Here is a 26486-nt window from a genome sequence, read left to right as displayed (position 1 = left end):
GAACTTTTGAACGTTAGGTGTTTGACGTCTCCCAAAAAAAAATTGCGTCGACAGCAACAATACATCACCCCCATAAAACGTAATCATCGATACGGATCGGAGCGATAACACACTACAGAACCTCCTCATCAATACGCTTGCCATAAAAATAAAAAAAACACACGATAGCAGTTAGTCGCCGTTTCTTTTTTCATACTTCATATTTATTATTATTGGCAATATTGATTGGAAGTTAAGGCAACACCTGAGCCAATTTACGTTTCAGTTGGTCATTGACTAAACCACCGGACATACTTGCAGCTGGGTGGTTAGAAAACAGCTGAGCAACATCACACAAAGTAATTTATCAGCAGAGATCCGATACATCAAAGTATCTTCATCCGAAGCTTAAATCTATAGACACACACACACAAACAACTCCAACAACATGAATAGTTTGGTAAAAGTTTTCAGTAATTTTAAGGAATTCTACAGTGAAATCAATGGTGCCACCCTAACGGGAGCCATTGATGTAATTGTTGTTGAGCAGCCCGATGGCGAATTCCAGTGTTCACCATTTCATGTGCGTTTCGGCAAGCTGGGTGTCCTCAGGAGTCGTGAGAAAGTGGTGAGTAACGAGAGTATTAAAGAAAAATTATTAATTAAAAAAATATATATAGAAATTAGTTGGACCGGATAGAAAATCTCTTTCAACTCCTATCGTAATAGGATGAAGCACCAAATAGATGGAAGACCTAATGCGTCTTCCGATATGTTCACCCATAGAAGACCCTTTTAATTAAAAAAATAAAACTTTATTGGACCCGATAGAGGGTCTCATTCAACTACTATTCCAATAGGTCTTTAATATATAGATCTAGGGTCTTATTTAACTCCTATCGTAATAGGATAAAGCAACAAATATATCTTCAATAGATGGAGAAGACCTTTTTAATTAAAAAAAAATATTTATAAAAATTAGTTGGACAGGATTGAGGGTCCCATTCAACTCCTATCCTTATAGGACTTTAATATATAGAAAACCAACTCCAAAATTCAATAGACAGAAGCTCGAAAAGGCCGTCACTAGACAGAAGGTCGATATAGTCGACCATAGAAGACCCTATAAATACAGAAATTCCTATTCGCGTTTTATCTTTAGAGGACCATATTCCTATTTTATGTATAAAAGGCCCTATATAAAAAAAATACCTCATAGGACTTTTATCTATCAAATATCCTATTGGGTTACTATGTATGCAAGACCACCTATGACCAATTTTCTTTAAAGAAAATATCTTTTTCATTTTAATTTTATTGGTCTAGTTTCTCCTATCATAAGAAGACTATATGGTATTCTAGGTGTAGAATAATATTGAGTCTTCAATGTATAGAAGAACCCTAAGTCTTCCATATATAGAAGAATCTTCGATGTCTTGTGCATGACCTTCTATGTTCCCAAAAATAGGGTATCCTATCCTATGGAAGTCTCATTTGGTGTAAATGATGTCCTATGGAGTCTTCTAATAATAAAAGACAATTCCACTGTATTTTATGTAGGAAGGCCATATTTTTCCACTACGTTCGGAAGACCCTGTTTTTAACAAATAAAAACTTCGTTTCATGAAATCGGATCGAACCTTTTTATATCCTCTATGCGCATTAAACATTTCTAAAATCGTTATTGTAAATTTTCGGCCAGGAGGTATTTTGAGCCTCAAAGAAAACGAAGTACCAAATTACAGACACTGAGGTTGGACCATTCGGCTAAGAACTTCATGTACCCAACGTGAGAGAAGGGGTTTTATAAGTCGATTATGCCAAAACCTTAACCTACTTTGTTAGAAAAGGGTTGGCCTTTTTTATTTAAAATATTTTGCAAAGAAATTTTTACACATTAAGAACATGTGAGACCCATTTACAGCCACCTCGGTTGGAAAATGCCCCTGGGATCATGAAACTATTTAAAATGGGTTCGGACGTTTATATGGAGGCTCTGTCGAGACATGGACCATGTTCTGCAAAGACCCATAATGTCGTATTTCTTCCACTTCGGCGGGAAGATGTTGCTAAAACTTAAAAATTCAAAAGAAAAAACTTGCACTACCTGCCTACAAAAAATATTATTTTAAAATCTACACCTATGTAGTCCTGAAAAAATACTCTTTAAACATCTACCACCTTTTGTAGTCCTTGAAAAAATATTCTTTAAAAAATTCACGCCTCTGGTAGTCCTTGAAAAAATATTCTTTAAAAAATCAACGTCTTTCTAATCCTTAAAAAATATTCTTCAAAAAATTCACCCTGTGGTAGTCCTCAAAAAAATTCTTTAAAAATCTTTGAAAAAATATTCTTCAAAAAATCCACGCCTGTGGTAGTCCTCAAAAAAAATCTTTAAAAATCTTTGAAAAAATATTCTTTAAAAAATCCACGCCGCTGCAGTCCTTGAATAAAACATTCGTTAAAAAATTCCACGCCTCTTATAGTCCTTGAAAAAATATTCCTTAAAAATCCACGCCGCTGCAGTCCTTGAATAAAACATTCATTAAAAAAAATCCACGCCTCTGATAGTCCTTGAAAAAATATTCTTTAAGAAAACCACGCCTCTGGTAGTGCTTGAAAAAACGGGTTTAAAAGCTATGCCTAGTGTGGTCCTTTAAAAAATTTCATTTAAGAAATTCACGCCTCTGGTAGGCTTAAAAAAACCACCAACAGATTTAATTTCAATATCATATCATAATATTTTTTAAAGTCCCCTTTTTGCTCATCGATTTTTTTCATTTCTACTTTTAAAATCCCCAATTTCTTATTCTACATAGTTTGAAGTTCAATCATTTCCCCCATTTAGATTAGAATTTAGATTAGAATTCGAACAGCATAAATAGTATATTGCTATTTCTTTCTCATACACAAAACATGCCTGACAGTAAAAATTATCGATAATGTTTTTTTTCTATTTTAAATATTTTTATGGGCCGCCATAGATAAGAAATTTAAAAAGAAAACAGTAGTAGTTGTTGTTGTCATTGGAGTAATTATTATTATTTTTTTTTTTGCAATATTCAAATCATAAACATTTTAAAAGAAATGTGTCATACAAAACTTTGGCACAGATATTATTGAAAGACAATTAATGTTTTTTTTTTTTTTTGTAGTGTTGGCGGTTTATTTGGGATACCATTTGTATTTTGTTTTTGCAAAATAGTCAGGCTGAATTTTTTTTGTTATAAAACTTCCAAACTCTAAATTCTATTTATCGGAATTTCCATATAGTGCACGCTTACTAGTTCCCAAATGAATCATCCCTGCCACCAAAAATATTCAGAGGCAATTAAAGGGTCGTCTGATTTTCTTTTTATTATAAAACTCATAAGGTTAAAGTTCTATCTATCGAATTTCCATATAGTGCACGCTTACTTGTTCCAAAGTGAATCATCTCTGCCACAAAAAAAAAATATTTTTATGATAACATTCTCAAAATATATTAATTTTGTATTATAAAATATTTATATTTATTATTTACTAAAAAATTCAAAATTAATTTCTTTAATTATTTTCGTCTCCTTTCAGGTCGACATTGAAATCAATGGCGAACCCGTCGACATACACATGAAATTGGGCGAATCTGGTGAAGCGTTTTTCGTTGAAGAATGCCCCGAAGAAGATGTCGAAGAGCTACCCGATAATATGGCAACATCGCCCATACCCACAAATCATTTTCCCGATAAATATTTAAAAAATGGAACTAGTTTAGATAATGACAACGATTTAGATAAGTACGTACAAAACAACAACAAAGTAGCAAACAAATGCATGCATGCAATATTCTATCAACAGCACATTGTCTCTTCTAAATGTGGCACAATCGCACAGGGCACGAACAAATTAAATTCAAAATAATTTCAAAGAAATAATAATTCCTGGTTAAATTTTCAACAGTACGGGCTTAAATATGCCTACCTCTAAAAGGAAGAAAACATTGCAAATTATTGCAATACGACCAAGGATGTGGCCTGGAAGATGTTCAAAAATGTTCTTGCCACAGTTGGCCTACAATTTTTCTTATTTTCTCCGCCAAACTATCTTCTATAAAAAAAAACAGTTACAAATTTTGTGAAATACGACCTGAAAGGGGTTAATATTTTCTTCACTAACCAACACCTCCTAAGAGTTTAAATTTTTGTGAAGTGTTTTTCTTATAAGACCTTTGCTGCACCTACACTTTACTTTGAAACTATTTCAGGTTGAGACTTTAGACTAAAATATTTTATATTTTGTTTCAAAATTAAATCATGCTACTAGTAGCAATTCCTTTGCACAAAAAATATGCTATGAGCATATTCAAGGATGAGGGAGACTCAATTAAAAAAATATTAATATTTTCAGTTAAAATTTGAATGAAAAACAAATTTCTCCATTTTTATGTGTCCCACCTCTTTTAATAATAATTGTATTTTTTTAATAAAGAAGTGGTTGATTGCCCAGTTGAGGCCGTACTGTTTGCAAATTTAAATAAATCAAACGTTTTCAAAATTCAAATCTTAAATTGAATTATGTATTATAGAATTTGTTGCACCTCTCTCACACACACACACATACATACACGCGTCATTATACAATACAATCATTTGCTTATTATATTAAATAAATTAGTTGATTTATTTATTTTTACACCATTTTCATGGGCAATTCAAATTCAAATCAAAGTATTTTTAATTCCAAAAAATGGTCTAAAACTCAAGATTCACAGTTTTAAAAGTATATATTGTAAATATTATATCTGTATGTACAGTTTTTTATTACGATAACAATTTCTCCTTTATGATATCGGAAAAAACAAATAGCAAAAATTTATGATTATTTCTATTAGAATTCAAAATATTTTGTAAAAATTTCCTCAAGAGATTCGAAATATTTATAAAATTATAAAATATAAACACATTGTTACTTTTGAGATTATACTTGGAATCACTTTCAGAGCCGATTTAAGCTTATCCGTTCGTCTGGCTATATTTTTGTCGATAAATTTATGTAAACGAAGTAATTGGTGAGAATTTGAATCACTTTCTGACCACACTGCGGTACAGGATATTATGTCTTTGTGCATATGTTTGTAACAGGCAAAAGGAAACAAGATAGGCCCAGTGTTCCTTTTGAGAATATGCATAAAATCACTTTCTGATTCGATTTATGCATATCCGTCCGACCGTCTGTTTGCCTGTCCATGTTAAATTTATGATCCTAATTGAATGAAATTTGGCACAGGTCATCTATTTGGCCCAAGGACGAACCATATTGAAATTGGTAAAAATCAATTCAGGTTTAGATAAAGCTCTCATATATATTCTCGTTTGATTTCAAAGTCCCTATATTACATTCGATTTGCACGAAATTTGGCATAACGTACTGAATTAAGTCTAGAATGATGTGTGTTAAGTTACGTGAAAATCTGTTCAGATTTAGATATAGCTCCCATATATATTTTCGTGCGATTTCATGTAAATGGTGCATCAAAGTCTCTATATATCTTTCGATTTGCACGAAATTTGGCATAGCGTACTAACTTAAGCCTAGAATGATGTGGGTTAACATTCGTGAGAAACGGTTCAGATTTAGATATAGGTCCCATATATATTTTCCTCCGATTTAATGTAAATGGTGTACCAAAGTCCCTATATATCATTCGATTTGCACGAAATTTGGCATTGCGTACTAACTTAAGCCTAGAATGATGTGGGTTAACATTCGTGAGAATCGGTTCAGATTTAGATATGATTTTTTTTTTTAAATTGGTGCAGAACGGATTTCTGATTGAGATTAAAAAATTTTTTGTATATATATTTAAATGAAAACTTCTTGCTTTAATTTAAAAAAAAAAAATATAATATATAATATTTTAAATAAATATATAATTATATTTATTTAAAATTCAAAAAACTACTTAATCGAAACAAATTGGATATTTTTACTTTAAAAAAGACAACATCTAGAAAACGGGTTCCCTATGAAAATGGTGTGCAACCCACTTTTTTATATTTTATAATCCTTAGTTATTTTTATATATTATATTTAAAAACAGTAAATATTTATTTTTTATTATTTTTTTAAACCTTTATTGCTGTATATACCACTGTAAATAGTTCATTTATTTATTTTAGATTAGTTTATATAACATAATTTTATTTAATTTCTTTTGTTATACTTTATTCCTCATTATTTTCTTCTTTTTTTCTTTTTTTGTACAATTTTTCTATTCATTCACAAAACTATCAACCAATCAACAACTATAACAACAACAACAACAATTACTTGAAACGCTGACGGCCACCACCATCCATTACAAATAGAAATGCTAGTGAAACGCTGCAAATACCCATGACATTGCCATTGCCCAGACGTAATTCCATTGATTTCTCTAAAGAGTCAGCTAAGGAGTCGGATGAACCATCGCATAAATTTGAAAATCAAATATCCGATTATAGCCATAGAAGGTAGTATTTTTTGAAAACAAATGAAAGTTATTAAAACACAACAAAAAAATATTAAAAAATAAAATGTGAATGTTTTTGGCATGACAATTAAATTTATTTCTTTGTTTGATTTCCTTTTCTTTTTTCCCCCACTTGGAGATAATCTATCATCAATGATACTTATTTTATTCCAGACATACTGATAACACCCTGGAAAGGCGTAACCTTAGCGAAAAACTCAAAGAGTATACCACACAAAAATTGCGCCAGGAATGGGCTGAACATGAAGAAATCTTTCAATTCGATGCAATTGATAAGGATAAGGTAAAGTAAAGTCGGAGCAAAGGGCCTAATAAAAAAATATTTGAAATTAATTTTAAAAACCTCTAAACTGTGTATGAAAAGGTGTTTCCTTCAAATTTTGTTAAATAATTATTAAAAATTTTAAAAATTAGTTATTAAAAAATTATTTTTCAAAATCTCTAATCTATTTCTAATGGCCCCTCTTTTTTCCAGGATTGGAGTAACAGCACTCAAACAGATGAAAAACGTCTTGAAAGTGAAACCAAAGAAGATGACATTGTCGAAGAAGCCAAGAAAAAACAACCAGCTGCGGAAACCTCCTCCTTAGATGCCACCCTAACATCACAAAGTGCTGCTGCTGCCGATAAATCCAAAACCACAGATAATAAAATCAATGTACAGCAACAAGATCAACAGCAGCAACAACAACAACAATTATCCTCCAACACAAATAGCATTAAAGAGGAATCGAAAAGCAAAAAGAAACGCCGCAAGAAGTCTCAAATGAAAAAGAAAAATGCTCAACGTAAAACATCATCGAGCAGCTCGCTGGGTAGCAACACCCCCGTCGATGGTACACCAACCACAGACGAAAATAACAAAGCGGCCGAAGATGCCGACACTAGCTCTCTATCGATCTCAAATAACACCACCAACTCATCAAATGATGAAGCTTCACCCAAGTCCGTTGAAGCTGTGACCGCTCTTGCCGGTGATGAAAGTCAAATTTCCGAACGTGAACAGCAGCAATGCAAAACATCACCCATTACACCAACCACCTCACGTATACACGATTTAGATATACATTTCTTTTCGGATACCGAAGTTACCTCATCGGGTGGTAATGGTGCCTGTGGTATTGGTAGGGGTGCTGGACGCCCTTCATCGCCCATCCAAAGTGATAGTGAATTGGAGATATCGTTGCGTGAAAAGGAAACCGATAGTGATCTTATGACCTCGTCGGCCTCATGGAAATGGGGCGAACTACCCACACCCGAAGTCAAGGGTGATGTGAATGCTGAAAATCAGGCTGCACGGGCCCAGGCACAGCACAACTCCATGTTGAGTAATATGTTTAATTTTATGAAGAAAAATAACAAAATGCGTAAACAAGGCACGGATGGTGGTATTTATTTGGCCGATGCTGAGGGCATGGATCCCGAAATGTTGGCCATGTATATACCGAATGCAAATTCAGCATCAATTTCCAAAGAAAATTCACCAGCAGTGGGTGCTGGTGGCAATTTGCACGGTCAAGATGATGATCGTGAAAGTGGTAATGGTACCTCGTTGCCGCATTCGCCCAGTTCATTGGAGGGTCAAAAGAGTTTGGACTCGGACTATGAGGATGGCAAGGCACCCGATGGAAAGTATGTATGCCTTAAACACCTTCTGAGAACTTTTTATATTAATTTTATCTATTTTTGTTTTCTTTTAGATATTTGGATTTCGTTGCCATGTCCTTGTGTGGCCTCCAAGAAAATCGTGATCCCTCCGATGAGGAATTTGAGCGCAATGCCATCAAATACAAGGATGTAAGTTTAGTTGCAATTTTTTCGCTTTACAAAATTGTTTTTTTTTTCTTTTGCCTGCCTTGTCAATGTATCTCTATTTCGTATGGCATGTTTTTACTAATTTACTTTTCAAAATTGAACTATTATTTTGCACTTTACTACTATTATTTATTCATACACAACACACACACTCGAAAAAAACACACACACACACACTTTGTGCAATTGTGAAATTTTGTCCTGCTTTTGGTTTTTCAATATGTTATTACTTTTATTTTTGTAAATTGTCCAACATTTAAAAAAGGCTGCAGTTCGTTTCAGTTTTTTTCGGGACAGTCCAAAATTTTGGTTTTATTTTCGGTTTTTTTTTTTTGTTTTTGAAATTCGAATTGAAACAGATTTGTTTGTACCCTACGTAATAAATAAGTTTGGGAATTGAAACAAGATGGGGACTTTAAAATAGTCCAGACAATAATTTGAAAACTGTTTTGGGTCTTTAGTGCACAATTTACATTAAATCGGACGAAAATATATATGGAAACTATATCTGAATCTGAACCGATTCTCACGAAACTTAGCACCAAATTTCGTGCAAATCGAAAGATATATAGGGACTAGTACACCATTTATCTCAAATCGAACGAAAATATATATGGGAGCTATATCTATATCTGAACCGATTTTCATGAATCTTATCACACATCATTCTAGACTTAATTCAATACGCTGTGCAAAATTTCGTGCAAATCGAAAGTTATATAGGGAATTTGGCGCACCATTTACCTCAAATCGAACGATAATATATATATGAGAGCTATATCAAAATCTGAAACCATTTTCACTAATTTCAATAGGGTTCGTCCTTGAGCCAAATAAATTAGCTGCACTAAATTTCATCCAATTCGAATTATAAAAGCGACCTGTACTTTGTTTACAATTTAAAATCAACAGACGGACTGACGTACAGACGGACCGACATGCATAAATAGATTCAGAAAGTGATTCTATGCATATTCTCAAAAGAAACCATGGTTCTATCTCGTTTCCTTTTGCATGTTTTAAACATATGCACAAATACATAATACCCTGTACCACAGTGTGGTGAAGGGTATAAAAATGTCGGGCCCGAATCAATTATAGTCGCCATTATATCCGCAATTGTCATCCATAACAAATACTATGTCATAGCAATTCTCCTCCTTTTTACGCCCATAAAGGTAGCTTCTAGGTTATTTTGCTCGTGCTCTATAGACCTCTTTTTAGACCTCACAATATTTCGCCGTATTATGGAGGGTATGAACATCTGTTTAAAAATTTTTTGGCACCATCACAAAATTTCTTACAAAGACCGGCCAAAATGATTTTGATAAATTTTGAGGTTATGTTACAATAAATTATTTTTATAACAAAATTTTATAATTTTTCATATAAACTAAATACCTAAATACCAAATATATATAAAATACACTTTAATTTACATAAAATTTTATTTAAATTAATTAAAAAATAATTCAAAACATGTTAAAGAAATATTTCTGATAAAATAAATATTTAATAGATTTTTATAAATCTAATAATAGATTGTTATAAATTAATTATTACCACTTAATTTCGTTTATTTTCACCAAAATTTAATTTAAAATTGTTTGATCTAAATATATAAAAAAAATATATGTTAATATAAAAAAATACACAAAATAATTTTTGCTCAAACTGACAAAAATTAAATATATATTAATATAATAAATAAATTATCAAAATATTGATAATGAATTTATTTTAATAAATTTTATAAAAATTAAAGTATAATAATTTTATAACAATTAAAAAATAATAAATTTTACTTCATTTTAAATTAAAAACAAATTACATATTTAAAACATTGTTGTGTATGAAATATTAGTAGTAAAGTTTGCAAATTTCATTTAAAAGAAACAATATTAACCTAAAAACAAACAACAATTAATACTAATTACTCATTTATATAAAATACAAAGCAAACAAAACTAACTAACGTTTAAACAAATATCCCAATTTTCCCCACTTTCCCGTCTCTTTTTCAATGAACAAAATAATTGTCTTATTGGTGAAAAAAAAACAATAAAACAAAACCAAAAAATGAATATCATGATGTGCCACTTTTCAAACAAATGTGAATCCGCTCGTTCTACGTTCTACCAAAAGGTCTGTGAAAATCCCAGCATTTTCTCATCACCAAATTTAGTGGTCCGCCTTAATGGTAAATATTACAGCTGGGCGGCTGCATGTCCAATTGTCATGACCATTATAACTTTCCAGAAGCCTTTGACTAATGTAAGTTACATATACATATATATGTTATTGTCTTGTTATATATATTATAAATACATACATATACACATATATACTCTATGCTTTTCATATATCTACACACACAATACATACATTTATATCATTCGAATTCGAAAAAGAATTACACAACTCTTTCCTTTGCACTTGATTGCATTTTTTGCAATTTTAATTTGAAAAATTTTCCAATTTTAATATTTACAATCTTCCCCTCCCTCACCCCTCAACCAAAAAAAGGATGCCATTGAACAGTTAATGGTTAATGCCAAGGCAGATGCTGCCGCCGCAGCTGCTGCTGAGGCCGAGGCTGCTGCCAATAAAACTGATACTGAAGCTGGTACTCCAACTGGCACACAAAATCAAGCCAAACGTTCCTGGTGGTATTGGCGCCGTTCGCAAAATGTCAATCAGGCCCCAGTCAATAGCCAGAAATCGGTTAAAATTGAAGACAAGCAAGAGAGTAAGTTTTAAATTTGAACTAAAAATATTTATAAGTTATAATCTAAAATATTGTTGTTGTTTTTATTTTTTTAGACTTAGATCAAACTGCTGTGGCCACCACCCAAACATCACGACCTAATTCCCCAGATTTAAGTGATCGTACTCTTAGCAAAACCGACTCAACAATGAATGCTGAAAATACCTCAGCCATTATGGAGAATATGGAAGATTTATCACAAGCCTCTTCAAAGAGTGAATCGACTGGGGATAAAAATAAAAATGAACATTATAAGAAATCATTGCGTCTCAGCTCGGAAGCAATTGTAAGTAAAAATATATTTGTTAGCCTTAAGGTGAAAAACAGAACGAAAAAGTACGATATAAATCTGAAATGAGATTAAATAAGATTTGAATATTGAAACTTTTAAAATGAAGATATAATTTGAGGATTTTTTCAAAATACCGAAAATTGGAAGCTACTATCTTTAAATATATTTGTCAAACCTTAAGGCGAAAAAAGAAAGGCATAAGGAATAAAACAAAACGAAAAACGTACGATATAAATAGAAGATGAGTTGAAGTAAGATTTGAATACAATACATTTTTAAAATGAACATAAAATTTGAGGGTTTTTTTCTAAAATCCTCAAAATACGGAAAATTTGAGGGTCTATTGAAGATTGTATAAATTGGAAGGATGATTCGAATTTGATAACAATTTTTTTGTTAGGATATTTGTAATATATCTTATAGTGATCGTTGAAATCTGATTGTTCCTAATCTATCAATTTGTTACGACAGTTAAAAAGTAATTAAAAGTTTTTTTTACTATAAATATTGTGTTTACAAAAATCTTGTCTTTTGCAACTAATAGTGAAAATCGATGTAAAATAATTTTGTCTTTGATGAAATACTCCTAAGATGTAGTCTTATTGAAGATTTTGGTGTATATCTGCAAGGTCTTCAAATAACACTTATTGAAGTCAACATCGAATTTGTTGCCAATACTATTAATTTTATATTGTAAATTTCTCGAAAAATGATTTAATTTAAATGCATAGTTTGTTTTGAAACTAATATTGAAATTTGATGTAGAATATTTCATTCTTTAACACTACACATGAAAAATTAAGTTTCATGTTACTTTCAGACACTTTATTGAAAGAAGTATTAGGATATTTCTATGAAAACATTTGAATTTTTTATTAAATTAGTGTCTACATATTTTCCGTATATATATTTTATGTACAGATTTCTCTTGTTCACAGACTTATACTAAAATTTGATGGAGAATAATTTTGACTTTGGTATCATCGTTCTAAAATGACATCTAGTGGAAAAAATTGGCATAAACTCGGAATAAGGCATAAACTTGGTTTTAACCTTAAAATGAGTTTTCATATTTTTTAGATATTTGACATTTAGACTGATTCCTGAGTTTTGGTCTATTCTGAGACTTATAATAGAATTTTATGGCGAACATTCTTGTAGAAAATACTGACATGATATAACTTCGTCTTAAATGAGGAAAAAGGGCCCAAAAAATTGCAAGAGTTTCGAGAAATCCAAATCCGAATATTTTCAAATCTCTTGAAATGGGGAAATATTGGCATTTTAGGTTACGATGACGTTAACTTTTAAAACACCGATAAACGTGTCTTGTATTTTTAGATCTCTTTCGTTTAATAATATTTTTAGATCTCTTTCGTTTAATAATCTATTGAAATTTCTTAATAATTTTCCTTTTTTCCTTTCAGAAAAAACTTAACCTCAAAGAAGGTATGAATGAAATTGAATTTAGTGTTACAACCGCCTATCAGGGTACAACACGCTGCAAATGTTATTTGTTCCGTTGGCGTCACAGTGATAAAGTTGTTATATCTGATATTGATGGCACCATCACCAAATCAGATGTTTTGGGTCACATTTTACCAATGGTTGGTAAGGATTGGGCTCAATTGGGTGTCGCCCAACTCTTCTCAAAAATTGAACAAAATGGCTATAAGCTATTATATTTGTCGGCACGTGCAATTGGTCAATCGAGGGCAACACGTGAATATTTACGATCAATACGTCAGGGTGATGTAAAGCTGCCCGATGGCCCCTTACTGCTAAATCCAACATCATTGATCTCAGCCTTCCATCGAGAGGTGATAGAGCGAAAACCTGAACAATTTAAAATTGCTTGTCTATCGGATATTAGGGATTTGTTCCCCAACAAAGATCCCTTCTATGCTGGTTATGGTAATCGTATAAATGTGAGTATCGGTTTTTCTTCTACTTGATTTTATGGTTTTGGGAAAATATATATGTTTTTTTTTTCTATTTCAGGATGTCTGGGCCTATCGTGCTGTTGGCATACCCATTAAGCGTATTTTCACAATAAATACCAAAGGAGAATTAAAACATGAGTTGACACAAACATTCCAATCCTCGTAAGTACCTTTCTTTTATGTATTTATATTTATTAAACATTCAAAAAAGTCTGCCTTTGTACGATTTGTTGTTGTGTGCTACTGCATAGCATTTCATTTATGAAAAAAAAAACTACAACATAACCACACACACACTCACCTGGTGTACTGTTTAATACAACAACAACAACGAAAAACCACACAATTAATAGTCATAATCTAAAAATGCTACCAATTGAATGCCTTCTCTATATATAACCTAGTTTTGTAAGATTATATATGTATCTTTTTGTAACAGGTGTTTGAATGTATTGTCACATATTTTTTAAATCCCACCATTGGTTAGGTTAACATAAACATGGTAGAGTATGTGTCATATATGTAAAAAAAACACATTACTTCTCATTTAATATAATTGGCCAAGAAACAAAAGAAGAAACAAACAAAAACGTAATCGAATTGTAATGTATTAAACCAACCAACTAGAGGTTAGTTATTCTAACCTAGAAAAAAATTATAATTTTCTTTTAAATTATTACATTAATTTCTTTTTCTCGCCTCCTATCCTATTGTAATAATCATCACATCCACCACATTATTAAAAAACTGTCATTATAAAGCAAAGTTTTAGTTTTTAAGTTACATTCATGTATGCGAAATTTTTTCAATGTCTATTTATATGTAAAAACGGAGTTTAAATATGGAAAATCAAAATACAGGGATTGCAAGAAATTTAAACTTTTTTGACAATTATCAGGAAATTCCAACGGATTATGAAAGTTCAGCTATAAATAGAAGACACGTGTGTTGGCGTTTTGAAAGTTTATTTCAGGAGGTAACCTAAAAAGCTGAGATCCATTTTAAGAAATTTAAAAATAATCGCATTAGGATATCTCGAAACTCTTGCATTTTAGCCATAAAGTTTTGCTATAAGCCTTAGAAGAGACCAAAAGACCAAAAAATCTTAAAAATAAGAAAACTAATTTTAAGGTTAAAAACGACCTTATACCGAGTGCGTACCAATTTTTCCCACTAGATGTCATTTTAGAACAATGATACTAAAGACAAAAATATTCTCCATCGATTTTTAGTATAAGTCGCTGAACAAAAGAAATCTGTATATATATTATATATACATAATATGTAGACGTTAATCTGGGACAGAAAACTAAAAAGTTTATGTCGGGAGGTAACCTAAAGAGGTGAGGTAATATTCACCCATTTTAAGAAATTTGAAAATAATCGGATTAGGATTTCTCGAAACCCCTGCATTTTAGTTGTATTTGGCACTATCTATACATCAGCAATATTATTGTCTAATACGTTTACCATCAATCAACTCCCTGAATGTGTATTTTCGGTCCTTTTTCCAGAAATGATTGAAAACTCATTTAATATGGGGTTATAGCAGGTCATAATATTCTACAAATTCGCAATAAAATGTTACTATGAGTCTCAGAAATGACCAAAATGTCAGCCTAAACGTCAAAAATATGAAAAACTCATTTAAGATTAAAAACTATACAGTTTGTACCAAGTTTTCCCACTAGGTGTCGTTTTAGTATAAAAGACAAATTTTAGTATAAGTCACTTCATCAAATTTTAGTATAAGTCACTGAACAAGCGAATTCTGTTTATATAATATATACACAGAATATGTAGACGTTGATTTGGGACGAAAAATTATAATTTTTTTCATAGAAATTTCCCAGGACTTTTACCAATAAAGTGTATGAAAACTTAAAAATGAAACTTAATTTTTCGTGCATAGTGTCAGATAATGAAATATTCTACATCAATTTTATAAGTCTAAAGAAAACTTTGTATATTAATACAATAGTTTTTTTTTAGAAATTTAAAGTATTAAATTATCTATGTCGTCAAGAAATTCGTTGTTGCCTTCAGTAAGTGTTAATTAAGCACGTTGTTCAAATATGTCCATCTTCAATAATACTACATCTTAGTAGTATTTCGTCAAAGACAAATGATTCAGCATCGAATTTCACTAATAGTTACAAAAGAGAAGATTTTTGTAATATCGATATTTATTTGTAAAAAAATTATCTCTAACTTGGGTATATACAACAAATTTTCTGTAGATTTTTATTTTGAATAAAAAAGTATGAAATTAATATGAAACTTAATTTTTCGTATATAGTGTTAAAGTATGAAATATTCTACATCAAATTTCAATATAAGTCTCAAACAAAACTATTTATTTAAATTCAATAGTTTTTCTAGAAATGTACTGTATAAAATTAACTATTTGGGCAACAAATTCAGTGTTGCCTTCAATAAATGTTAAACACCTTGCAGATATATGCCAAAATCTTCAATAAGACTACATCTTAGGAGTATTTCATCAAAGACAATGTTATTCTACATCAAATTTCATAACTGGTTACAAAAGAAAACCTTTTTGTAGGATATTTATTTGTAAAAAAATTATCTATGGGTACATCCAGCAAATTTCTATTTTGATAAAAATTTGTACTTTCTTTTCCAAATAAATTGGAAACTATTCCACATATATTCTCTGAAGAAATCAATTAATTGTTGTACATACAATTTCAAATATATATTTTTATATATGTGTACATAATGTCAGCAATTTAAGTTCGCATATTGGTATAGCTTCCATATACCGCCCGATTTGCAAGGTCTTACCACCAATTTTGAAATTTAGTGAAACATACATCAATGCCTAGTTCTTAATAACAGTATTGCAATATTTATTGCCTGACAACCGTACCATACGATTATATATCATTTTTAATGATTTTTTAATAAATCTATCTTTTAAATTTAAATGTTTCGAAAAAAAAAATTATTTTTGTAACACTTCAAAATTTTATAATTACATTTTTGTTTCCCTTCTTATTGTTTGATTCTTTTAATATGTTTTTGATTTTCCATAATTTAAATTCCAAATTACTATTATTATTTTGTATGAATCTCTTGTTTTATGTTATATATTTTTTACGCTTCATATCTCCACTTTACAATTGCTATCGATATTATTTATAAAAAAAAAACGATCTACTTATTTTCTTAAACTCTATGTTTCGAAATTTATTTTTCCTTTGTTTTGTTTTATTTTTTCAAAATTATTACGTTCTTAATTTTCAAATGTATTATTTGATCACGAATTGATCAACCTCTACCCTACCTATCATGACAACAACCACCCACTCTCTATATCCGTTGTCGCCAATATGCAGTGGTTACATCAATCAATCTCTCGAAGTTGATGAATATTTCCCTGCCCTCGACGATGATTTCGATTATAAAACCGATGTCTTTGACGATGACGAAGAAGAGGAGGAGCTGAAATTCAGCGATACCGAAAGTGACGAGGAGGACATCTTTAGTGATGAATATTTAGATGAGGATGATGGTATTGTCATTGATGTTTCCGAGACAACAAGTATGAATAGTACCTCCATGGAAACGGCCAACACAAATAATAACAGCATACACAGCAGTGACACCTATACACAATTAAATAATAACAATAAAAATGATGTTATATTAAATAATACTTCATCGGTGTGTTAAGGGAAATTGAAAACAAAAAAACATGGAACACTTTTATAAATGCCCTCAATTTCTGTGAGAGGCAGATGGAGCAAGTTTTCAAGGAACAAACCTACCTATATTATATAAAAACATGCTAATATGTAATACTAACACCAACAAAATTGTGATATTTATTTACCTGGTTTTTTAGTATGCAATTAAATTGCTTTTATCCTTATAGATCTGTAAGTGTTATAAACTAATGTTTTTATTTTTTCTGTGTCCACATATATAATGGTATCTATAAAGAAATACAATATGTATGTTTTTCCGATGTTTGTGTTTAGAAAACAACTAAACGTAAGCAAAAAGTATTGTCGGTAAACGAAATCATTTACTAGTTACAGTTAATTAGTTAAGTTATTAATTAGTTTTTGTATTTCTTACGTTTGTTAAGTTTAAATGTTACTTTATATACAATATATGCGTGCAATAAGAAAATATTGTATTTTTATATAAGTAAACACAAGCAAGAAGCGTTACATTCAGTACCTTTCTAAATTCCTTTTTTTTTTTTGCAAAAAAAAAAAAAAAAAAAAAAAAATAAATCTTTAAAAAGGTTTACCAGGGTTTCTTAGTTAATTTTTATACCCTTTCTTAATATTATCTAGAACAAATCCCCCATTGTAATCAATAGTTTATAACAGTTTATTTTTATACCCCTCCTTAATATTCTAGGAACAAAAGTGCCCTATTGTAATCACTAGTTTATAACAAAATATATAATGTGTGTACATAAAACATGTACATATGGAAGTTATATACATCCCCAAAACTTCCCCTCAATACATATACATATTTTTATATAAATATGTATATTCTTGTAAATAAATATTTTTAACATTGTGATGATTTATATGTATTTAGTTGATAAGTTTATGTAGCCTAGAGCTGTGTCTCCTTATTTGAATTTAATAAAAAGAAAATGTAGCCATGACATTTGTTTTTGGTAAAATAAAATTATTCAAAATTTTTCTTTTTTGTTTGTTTTATTTTATTTTAATGGAAACATATTTTTTTATAAATAATTTATTTTAAATAGATTACGTTTGTTTCTTCTATGCCAATTATTATCTATGTATATGTAAATAAAAATTATAACAATTATATTTTAATTATCCATATAAATGAAGCACTAAAAATCGGCTTTATATTCGCACAAACGCTTTTGAAATTATATCTTAAACTGCGCCTAAAAATATGCTACAAAATCGAAGGTCATCTGAATCTGATTGCAAAGCAAAAATGCGAATACAAATATTTTATAAAATACATATTTGTTATAATTTTCTTCAAACTACAAGGTTACTTCAAAAATCTTTGCAATTTAAATCTGCCTAAAACCCTAAAAATATGCTTTTAAATAAAGATTTTTAACATTTTCTTAAAACTGTGACTAAAAATATGCTACAAAATATATTTAAAAATGTAAAAATTCGTAAGAATACAATTTATTTAGCAATTGCAATAGGAGGTTATAAACTATGAATTAAAATACTATTTTTTTAATGGCGCCTAAAATAATGCTTCAAAAATTCAGGAACTAAAGTCATTTTTAAAATTATGTTTAAAATGTCGCCTAAAAATATGCTTCAAAATTTTCAGTATTCCAAAAAAATTGAAATTGAAAAGGCAATGTTTTAGTACTAGAAACATAATTTATAAATTAACAACGAATAGTTAAATTTTCTGCAAAAACGTTATATAGATTTTTTTAAGTAATAATCACGATCTACCGTTTTTGAGCTCCTTAAGATATGCTTTAAAAAATTTTCTATGTGTTAAACTATTCAGAGAATATTATTGTATGTAGACGTTAATTTTTTGAAAAGAAAAAAAAATCAATTTTTTCATAGAAATTTTATATATATATTATATATATATATAAAGTATCATGAAACGTGTATATTGTGAATAAATCAAATATTTTAACTCACATTCCTCAAAACAAAGTATGTATTTCAATTCAAAATATATTTTATATATTTTAATTTTTTATAAGGATTTTTTTTAGATTTTTTATTAATTTAATTTTTTTAAATATGGCTCCTAAAAAAATGTTTTAAAAATAATAATATATCCTTTATACTATGATAGAGGCTATAGCCAAATACAGAATATTTTGTAAATAATTTTTATTAAAAAAAAAGATCATAAAATTGTTAATGGGCTTTCTTGCATGAATTATATATTTTCTTATAAGATATGTCCTAAGGCCAATAGATATTGAACAACTTCCAGTTTTTTCCTCTATACATAAAAATAAAAAGTTGAAAATAATAAACGATGCAAAAAAATTTAGAGCTCCTAAAAATATGCTTTAAATATTCACCCCTATTCCGTAAGTCGTCGTCGTTGTCAACGACGTTTCTTCGTCGACATCACTTCGCATCGACATCACTTTGACATTAATTTGGTATTCTGTAACACTCATGCGACGATGTCGACTATTTATCGATAATATCAATAAAACAGAAAACACATCTAAAATAGAAGTCAACTGTTCATTTTGTTTGGTATTTTTGTGCAAAAGTGTGTTTATATCCTTCACCACACTGTGGCACAGGGCATTATGTCTTGGTACATGTGTTTGTAACATCCAAATGGAAACGAGATAGACCCATAGTTACTTTTTAGTATATACATCGAATTACTTTTTGAGTCCATTTATTATTTTAAAAAAGTTACAGTTCACCTTTATGATCCGAATGGGACGAAACTTTTTTTGGCATACATTTTTCTTTTCTTTTTTATTAAACGAAATTTTCCAAAACTTATTGAATAGAGTCAAGAATGACGTATTCTCTCTTGACCGGTCATATTTTTTTTTAATTTCTTATTTGAAAAAATTGGAAAATCGTCCTAAATGTGGCAGGCCAAAAAAACTGAAACAAAACAAAAAAAAACTAAACTGAATACCATCGATTGTAAGAAATGTAAAGAAACCCCCAGTAGAAAGTGGCGTTAAAATATCCATTTCAGAATCATCTGGAACTACTTTTAGTGTCAGTATAATAGAACTACACGCTAATGGGATTCATGGAAGGGTTCCAAGAAAAAAACCCTTAATATCCAAAACCAACCAAAAACGTCGAATCGATTTTCCTAATAAATATAAAAATATATATTTCTTTCTGGAATAATATAATAATTTGCGGCGTAAGCAAGTTTGAAATTTTTGGAAAAGGAAACCAGCAAATTTGCCGAACAGTTCTTTATTATCCACTGTAAAGCACGGTGGAGGTTCAGTGATGGTCTGGGGTGCATGACAGCTGGTGGATTTGGTTGGTACTTGTTTTTCATAGAAACCACCATGAATAAAATGGAATACCTTAACATTTTAAAATAAAATTTGAAGTCTAGTGTTGAAAAGTTACGCATGCATCGAGGTTGGATCTTTCAACGAGACAATGATACAAAGCATACTTCATAAATAGGTTAGGAATGACTGCTTTATCGCACTCCTAAGCAATTGGATCACCCTCTCCAATCTCCGGACCTCAATCCAATCGAACAATTGTGGGAATATCTTGATCGTAAATTAATAAAGAAAGAAATTCGTAGCAAGGATTCGCTCAAATCGGTTATAATGGAGGAATGGTAAAAAATTTCACGCGAAGTAAGCGACAATTTAGTCAATTCGATGCCGATAAGATTACAGGCTGTAATTCAAGCAAATGGGAAGCAAACAAAGTATTAATATCTATATTATTATATCTATTTATATATTAATTTTGCATTGTAAACTTTCTTTTATGCGTCACATATTGACTATTTTTTGTTTTTGCTATGCAATTTTTCTATTTGTGAGATTTTGTTAATTTTTCTTTCAGAAAATAAGGGAAGGGTAAATACCATTTTCAAAAGACATAATTTGTTGTATTGAATAAAAAATAAAAAGCCGGTTTACGTATGTGATAAATTTTTTCACCCTGGCCTTGATCGATCGAAACATATTTGAGCGGCTGTAACCAACAATTTATTTTAAGCAATTTTTAAATATTTTTCTATTTCTTTTTCTACAAAATCTAGTAAGAAGTGTTAATCAAAATGTATTCCTCTCAGTTTTCTGAGTTTTTTCTAAAGGAAAACGCAAATTTGAGAGCGTTAATGATATCTCATTATATCTTCATCATCTCTTTAACGAAGCCCTTTTATAAGTTGATATTTTGGTCTTACTTAGAAATTTCTTTTTATACGATATATTGGTCTATTTTATTTTCTCTCCTTCCTCACAAAGTGCAAATCCCATTCCCTGTACAGATATATGGTGCTCATGTATTTCAAACAGGTGTTGGGAGCAGTTTATAACCCACTGAGTTCATCCTGTCCTTATATCTAGACTTCACTCCCCTTGTTCTAAAAAATGTATCGAAAGTTTTCCTATTTTTTGGTAATGCCGACGAGCATTCCTACATTCCCAATGGAAACAATAAGGATATGAAATTCCACAACTTGACCATTTAAAAAATAGAATTTATATTTAATATTTTATTACATTTATGTATATAAATATATATTTTTTAATTGTAACCTCAAAACATATAAAAATAAAACCCAAGCCTTAAAGTCTTATAATAAACCTTCCAATAATTTTCTTATAATTTCAGCTATTGCAGTATGACCTATATTGTTGATCAACTATTTCCGCCCATCAAACCCGACGAGGCAGCAGCATTTGAATTCTCCAACTTCAACTACTGGCGTGACCCAATACCCGAAATTGATTTATTTTTAGATGAAAGTGCCAACAACACCACAGCCGGAGGATCGGCCAATACAACACTGAACAACAGTGTTAACTCGGATAATAACGCCAGTGTAAATTCTTCGCTTTCAAAGACTCTAACGACCATTCCAGAAAATTAAATTACAACAAGAACAACTCTACGTCACAAGAAATTTGGAAAAAAACCCCGAATGAGAACGAAGCATTTCAACAAACACACACATTTTTTTATAAATTTAATTTATTTTTCTTTTTCATAATTTTCAAATGAATTTATGAATAATGAGATAAAAAACAAACCAACAAAACCAAATTAATTATTATTGTTATATATAATTTTTTGCTTTATAAAATTTATTATTATTTTTTTTTTATTATTAGTATATAATTTTATTATTATAATTTGATTTAAATTCTGTGTTATTTATCTTTTAAGAAAATTATTATTTATAATTTATATATTTTTTCCTGGTATTTAATACATATTAAAAACATAACAAAAAAACATCTTAATGAAAAAAAACAACTATTTTCAAAAAGAATAATGCTAATGAAATATGAATTATATTAAATGAAAATCATATAATACAAACAAAACTATTTTAAAAGTAAATGAAAAACAAACAACAATAAAAACAATTAATTAATTAAATATTTCATGCAGAAAAAGAAAAAATCTAAGACAAAACAAAATACATACATATATAGAAAATATGCATTAATATTTATAATAAACGAACACACATACATACATAACATTACACAAATTTACTAAGGTCATCTTAAAAAAAAAGAAAAACAAATTAATGGAACCCAAAATAACAACCCCCCATTTCAATTTAGGCAAATCCTTAATTTTATTTGTTTTAAGTGATGTTCTAACATTTTTTGTTTTTGTTCAATTTAGTTTGTTTTGAAATACTAAAACAATTCAAAACTTAAGTATTAACTAAGTACATTCAGTGATAGTGATTTTTTCCGAAGACTTTAAAACACAAAAAAGAATTCTATTTTTTTAATTATTTTTTATTGTGATTTATTCATGTGTTATCGAACGATGATCTAACGAATAGATAATCTTAGAAAAAATAAAATAGACACAACAACAATGTTGTCGATTTTGAAATTGTTCCCTTTCATATTTATAAAAGCAAATAAATTATTCTATTTAAACTTGCTTCAAACTAGAAAAATGTTCGTAATTTGATTTTTTATATGAAATTGTTAAGGTCTGAATCTTTACAAAAAAAAATAAGTCCAATAAGTTTTGAATATCATTTAATGTGAAAACTGAATAATTGTGAATTTTATAGGAAAATAATTTTTCAAAAAAATGTTCTGCAAATTCCTCATAAAGTTTATAATCAAAATAATTAGAAAAGTCTTAATGCGTTTGCTCGACAATGGATCTGCTGAAAATAAGGAAGTCAACTGTTAAACTTTTCAATTTTTGCCTTTGACTAAAAACACGACTTTTGGGTTTTATCAAACCTGGGACCAAATCACCGAATTCGCCACCAAGTTCTGTTTCGTATAGAGAAACATTCCGATCGTTGTAATTTTTTGGATCACCGCACTCAGCCTTATGTCTATAGACCCCATACATGGCATGAATTCCAACTCCTGACGTTAGTGTTTCATTTGGTGCGAATTCCAATTCAGAAGTTTTTTTTTTATTGTATAAAGCAATATCGGTCCCAGTATCTAACAAGAATTAAAACCTTTAACAATAAAAAATCGGAATAAGTCCGTAATGATGAGTATAGGATTAGATTTGGAACACTTTAAAGAAAGCCTTGTTTATCGGCCCAATCATGAATATTCGAAGGGAATTCGATCCTTAAGGCAAATATTTTTCACGCCGATTCTATTAAGATCTATTAATAAGGTCACCCAACTAGCGAAAGTCAGCTGTTTTTTCTCTAGTCTAATGTCAAAAATTTGCTCTTTGTTACGTTTTCATACTGATATGGCATCACTAATGAGCCTTTTTATAACCTTGTGTACCCTTTCTGATATGCCGAAGATCTTTTGTTGTACTTTTTTCCTATAATACATATATAGCCTTATTCTTGATGTCAATTCCACGTGATTTTACTCGCTCTTCCCCTTTGACTTATTCTGAACAACTTTTCACAGTGATTTTTTTCGCATTCTCACTTTCGCCTTATTCTGATTGAAGTTCGAAAGCGAAAAAATCGCTTTGGGCAAACATTAGTTATTCTGGATTACAGGGAGTGCGAGAATGTGATGACATTTTGTGAGAGATAAAATATTGAAATTAAATAAAACGGCACACAATTATGAAGTGAAATAATAAATTGCGAATTAATTTAAATTAATCGCATTTTATTAGAGGTGTTTGTGAAATGTTCTTGGGAATATAAAACCTTTTTACATAAATCGTAAGTTCATGTACACCAACAATTTTATTTATTATAAATAAAACACAAACAAAGAAATTAGATTCAACACATTTAAATTCGTTTGATTGCCGTTTAAGATATGTGTTTATTAGAGTTACAAATATACGTTAAAGCTTTTTTTACTTAAATAGTTTTCAAATCATAAATATAATCTTATTTTATATAATTTGCAAAATATAATAAGATTTTTTTATTAAAAAAAATCAATGATTGAATACACATTGATAACATTAATGTTTACAAGCAATAAGGTTCAGATGTGTTTGAGCATTTCAAATCTTGAAAACATTTCCTTAAATATTATTTTTTAAATAACATAAATAAAAAAACATTGATCTGAATATACTACATATTTCATAATTTAATTTTTGTGATAAATAATTTGCTCTCTTTGTGTTAATTACAATATATTATATATGTATAATTATCATTACTATTACTTTTTTATATATAACAAATAAAGCTAAAATCATAGTACGCGTTGCATAAATGTTAATTGTTTTATTATGCCTAAGCTGCGTACATATCCGTAAGTATGTATACGAAAAATAACTATTAACCCAAAAAAAAAAAAACGTAGGAAGTCTAAAAATTAAAATACTTATTCTAAGACAATTTCGAATATTATAAATGCTTGTATGCATATTTTTAATACATAAACAGCAAATACAATGTCATTGGAAATCCTATTGATAACTACGCATGCTCAACCAAATATTGCCATGGAATGTATAAAGGCAATATGGAGGCGAAATACAGACATTTGGGTGAGGATCTGTCACAAGAAAATATATTAAACATTTTGGAAAAACCAAATTCCCTGATGAGCCGCATACCAACGAAAAACTAAAATAGATATTATTTTTTTCAAAAATTTTCGAAAATTTGAATCCGCATCTCGCATTTTCGGCTTCTACCGATTCATTCAGAATAAGGTGGGAAGCGAATAATTTTTCACAAGTGAGATATCTCCCTAGCGAATATCCAGAATAAGGCTGTATATTTTCGTAGCCATGCAAAATATGTCCGTTCTGTAACCAGCTTCAGACAGCTGCCATTTCTAAGCCACTCGCCCGACAGCTGTTATTATTCCAGTAACAGCTCATTATATTGTTCACACGCGTACAAAAGCATTTTGGTGAGAATTTTCAAAAAAAAAAGTTATTCGTACTGGAATTCAAGCGTGATAGTGTGATTTCTTTATATTTGACTGGAAAACCACAAGTGGCTATCGGTAGAGCACTCCAGCATTTAAATGTGAATAAATCTTTTGTGTCGAAGTGAACGGAAGAAAACAGCAACATCAGCAGAAATGGTTCGAAAAGTAAAGAAGCGACTTGATCGAAACCCGCGTCGCAGGGGCCGAAAATGGCTCTTGAGCTGAACATATCGCAATATTCCATGCGGCAAACATTGAAAAATGAGCTCGGGTTAAAGCCATTGAAATTCCAAAAAGTGCAAGAACATACACCGCAACATGTTTACATGCCAAAGAGGTCAGCTGAAAATGTCCACCTTCGGTTGGCCACCAGAACTCAAGCGCCGGTCATGGTGATGGTGTGGGCCGCCATAACAGCCGATGGTTGCTGTCCGTCCGTATTAATCGGCAGTGTCATCATAATAGTGTTTGGGAATGCAAATTTTTCTTTCATAATATTTTTTACAATTTTTTTCGGTTTTCCGAATTTTCACAACCTTTGTAAGTAAAAATATTAAAGGGCAGGGCGCTGTCCGTTCGTATTAATCGGCCGTGGCATCAGAATAGGGTTTGGGAATTCTCGACTTTTTTTCATTCCCGGGAAATCGGGAATTACGAATTTTCATTCCCGGGAATTTTCACAACCTTTGTAAGTATAAATATTAAAGGGCAGGAATGATATATTTTTAATTAAATAATTAGAATAATAAAAAATGTACGTTCTACAATAACACATAAAAATAAATAATTAAGAATTCACTTTTAAATAAAAGTATTTTAGTATGTTTTTGGAAATTGATTATATTATATAATTGAACATATTCTCCCACTTTTGATGGATTTTTACTCACTTTATATAAAGCTTATTTCTTTAAAAAAAACTACTGTGACAAGGTTTTGATCTTATAGGGGTTGACTTTGCAATCCTTAATTAATTTCAAAACATTTATGCCTTTAAGTATCTTAATCACTACTAGGTGACCAGATTCCACTTCATTGAAAATCTAAATATCTTCCTCATACACCTTTGCGATTTTTTTTTTTTTTTTTTTTTTTGCAAATTCGTATTCCCCAAACTTTTTGGGCCTCTTAAAAACTGTAGTTGA

General features: G+C 29.9%; 1 protein-coding gene across 1 annotated transcript; it reads left to right on the top strand.

Annotated features, from left to right (window-relative positions):
• The first annotated feature begins 406 nt into the window (after positions 1 to 406).
• Positions 407 to 21898, top strand: LOC133337481 (phosphatidate phosphatase LPIN2). The gene is made up of 12 exons (XM_061545700.1): positions 407 to 607; positions 3550 to 3755; positions 6327 to 6470; positions 6644 to 6773; positions 6966 to 8122; positions 8191 to 8287; positions 10451 to 10579; positions 10832 to 11054; positions 11129 to 11358; positions 12792 to 13292; positions 13366 to 13469; positions 21638 to 21898. The coding sequence occupies exons 1-12, from the start codon at positions 428 to 430 to the stop codon at positions 21894 to 21896; spliced, it is 3360 nt and encodes a 1119-aa protein (XP_061401684.1). The 5' UTR covers positions 407 to 427; the 3' UTR covers positions 21897 to 21898.
• Positions 21899 to 26486: the final 4588 nt, after the last annotated feature.

The sequence above is a fragment of the Musca vetustissima genome, unplaced genomic scaffold (genome assembly GCF_032173495.1).
Source record: "Musca vetustissima isolate MV318-11 ecotype Yass unplaced genomic scaffold, APGP_CSIRO_Mvet_v1 utg5354, whole genome shotgun sequence".
Classification (NCBI taxonomy): Eukaryota; Metazoa; Arthropoda; class Insecta; order Diptera; family Muscidae; genus Musca; species Musca vetustissima.
This window is presented reverse-complemented; position numbering and strand designations above follow the sequence as displayed.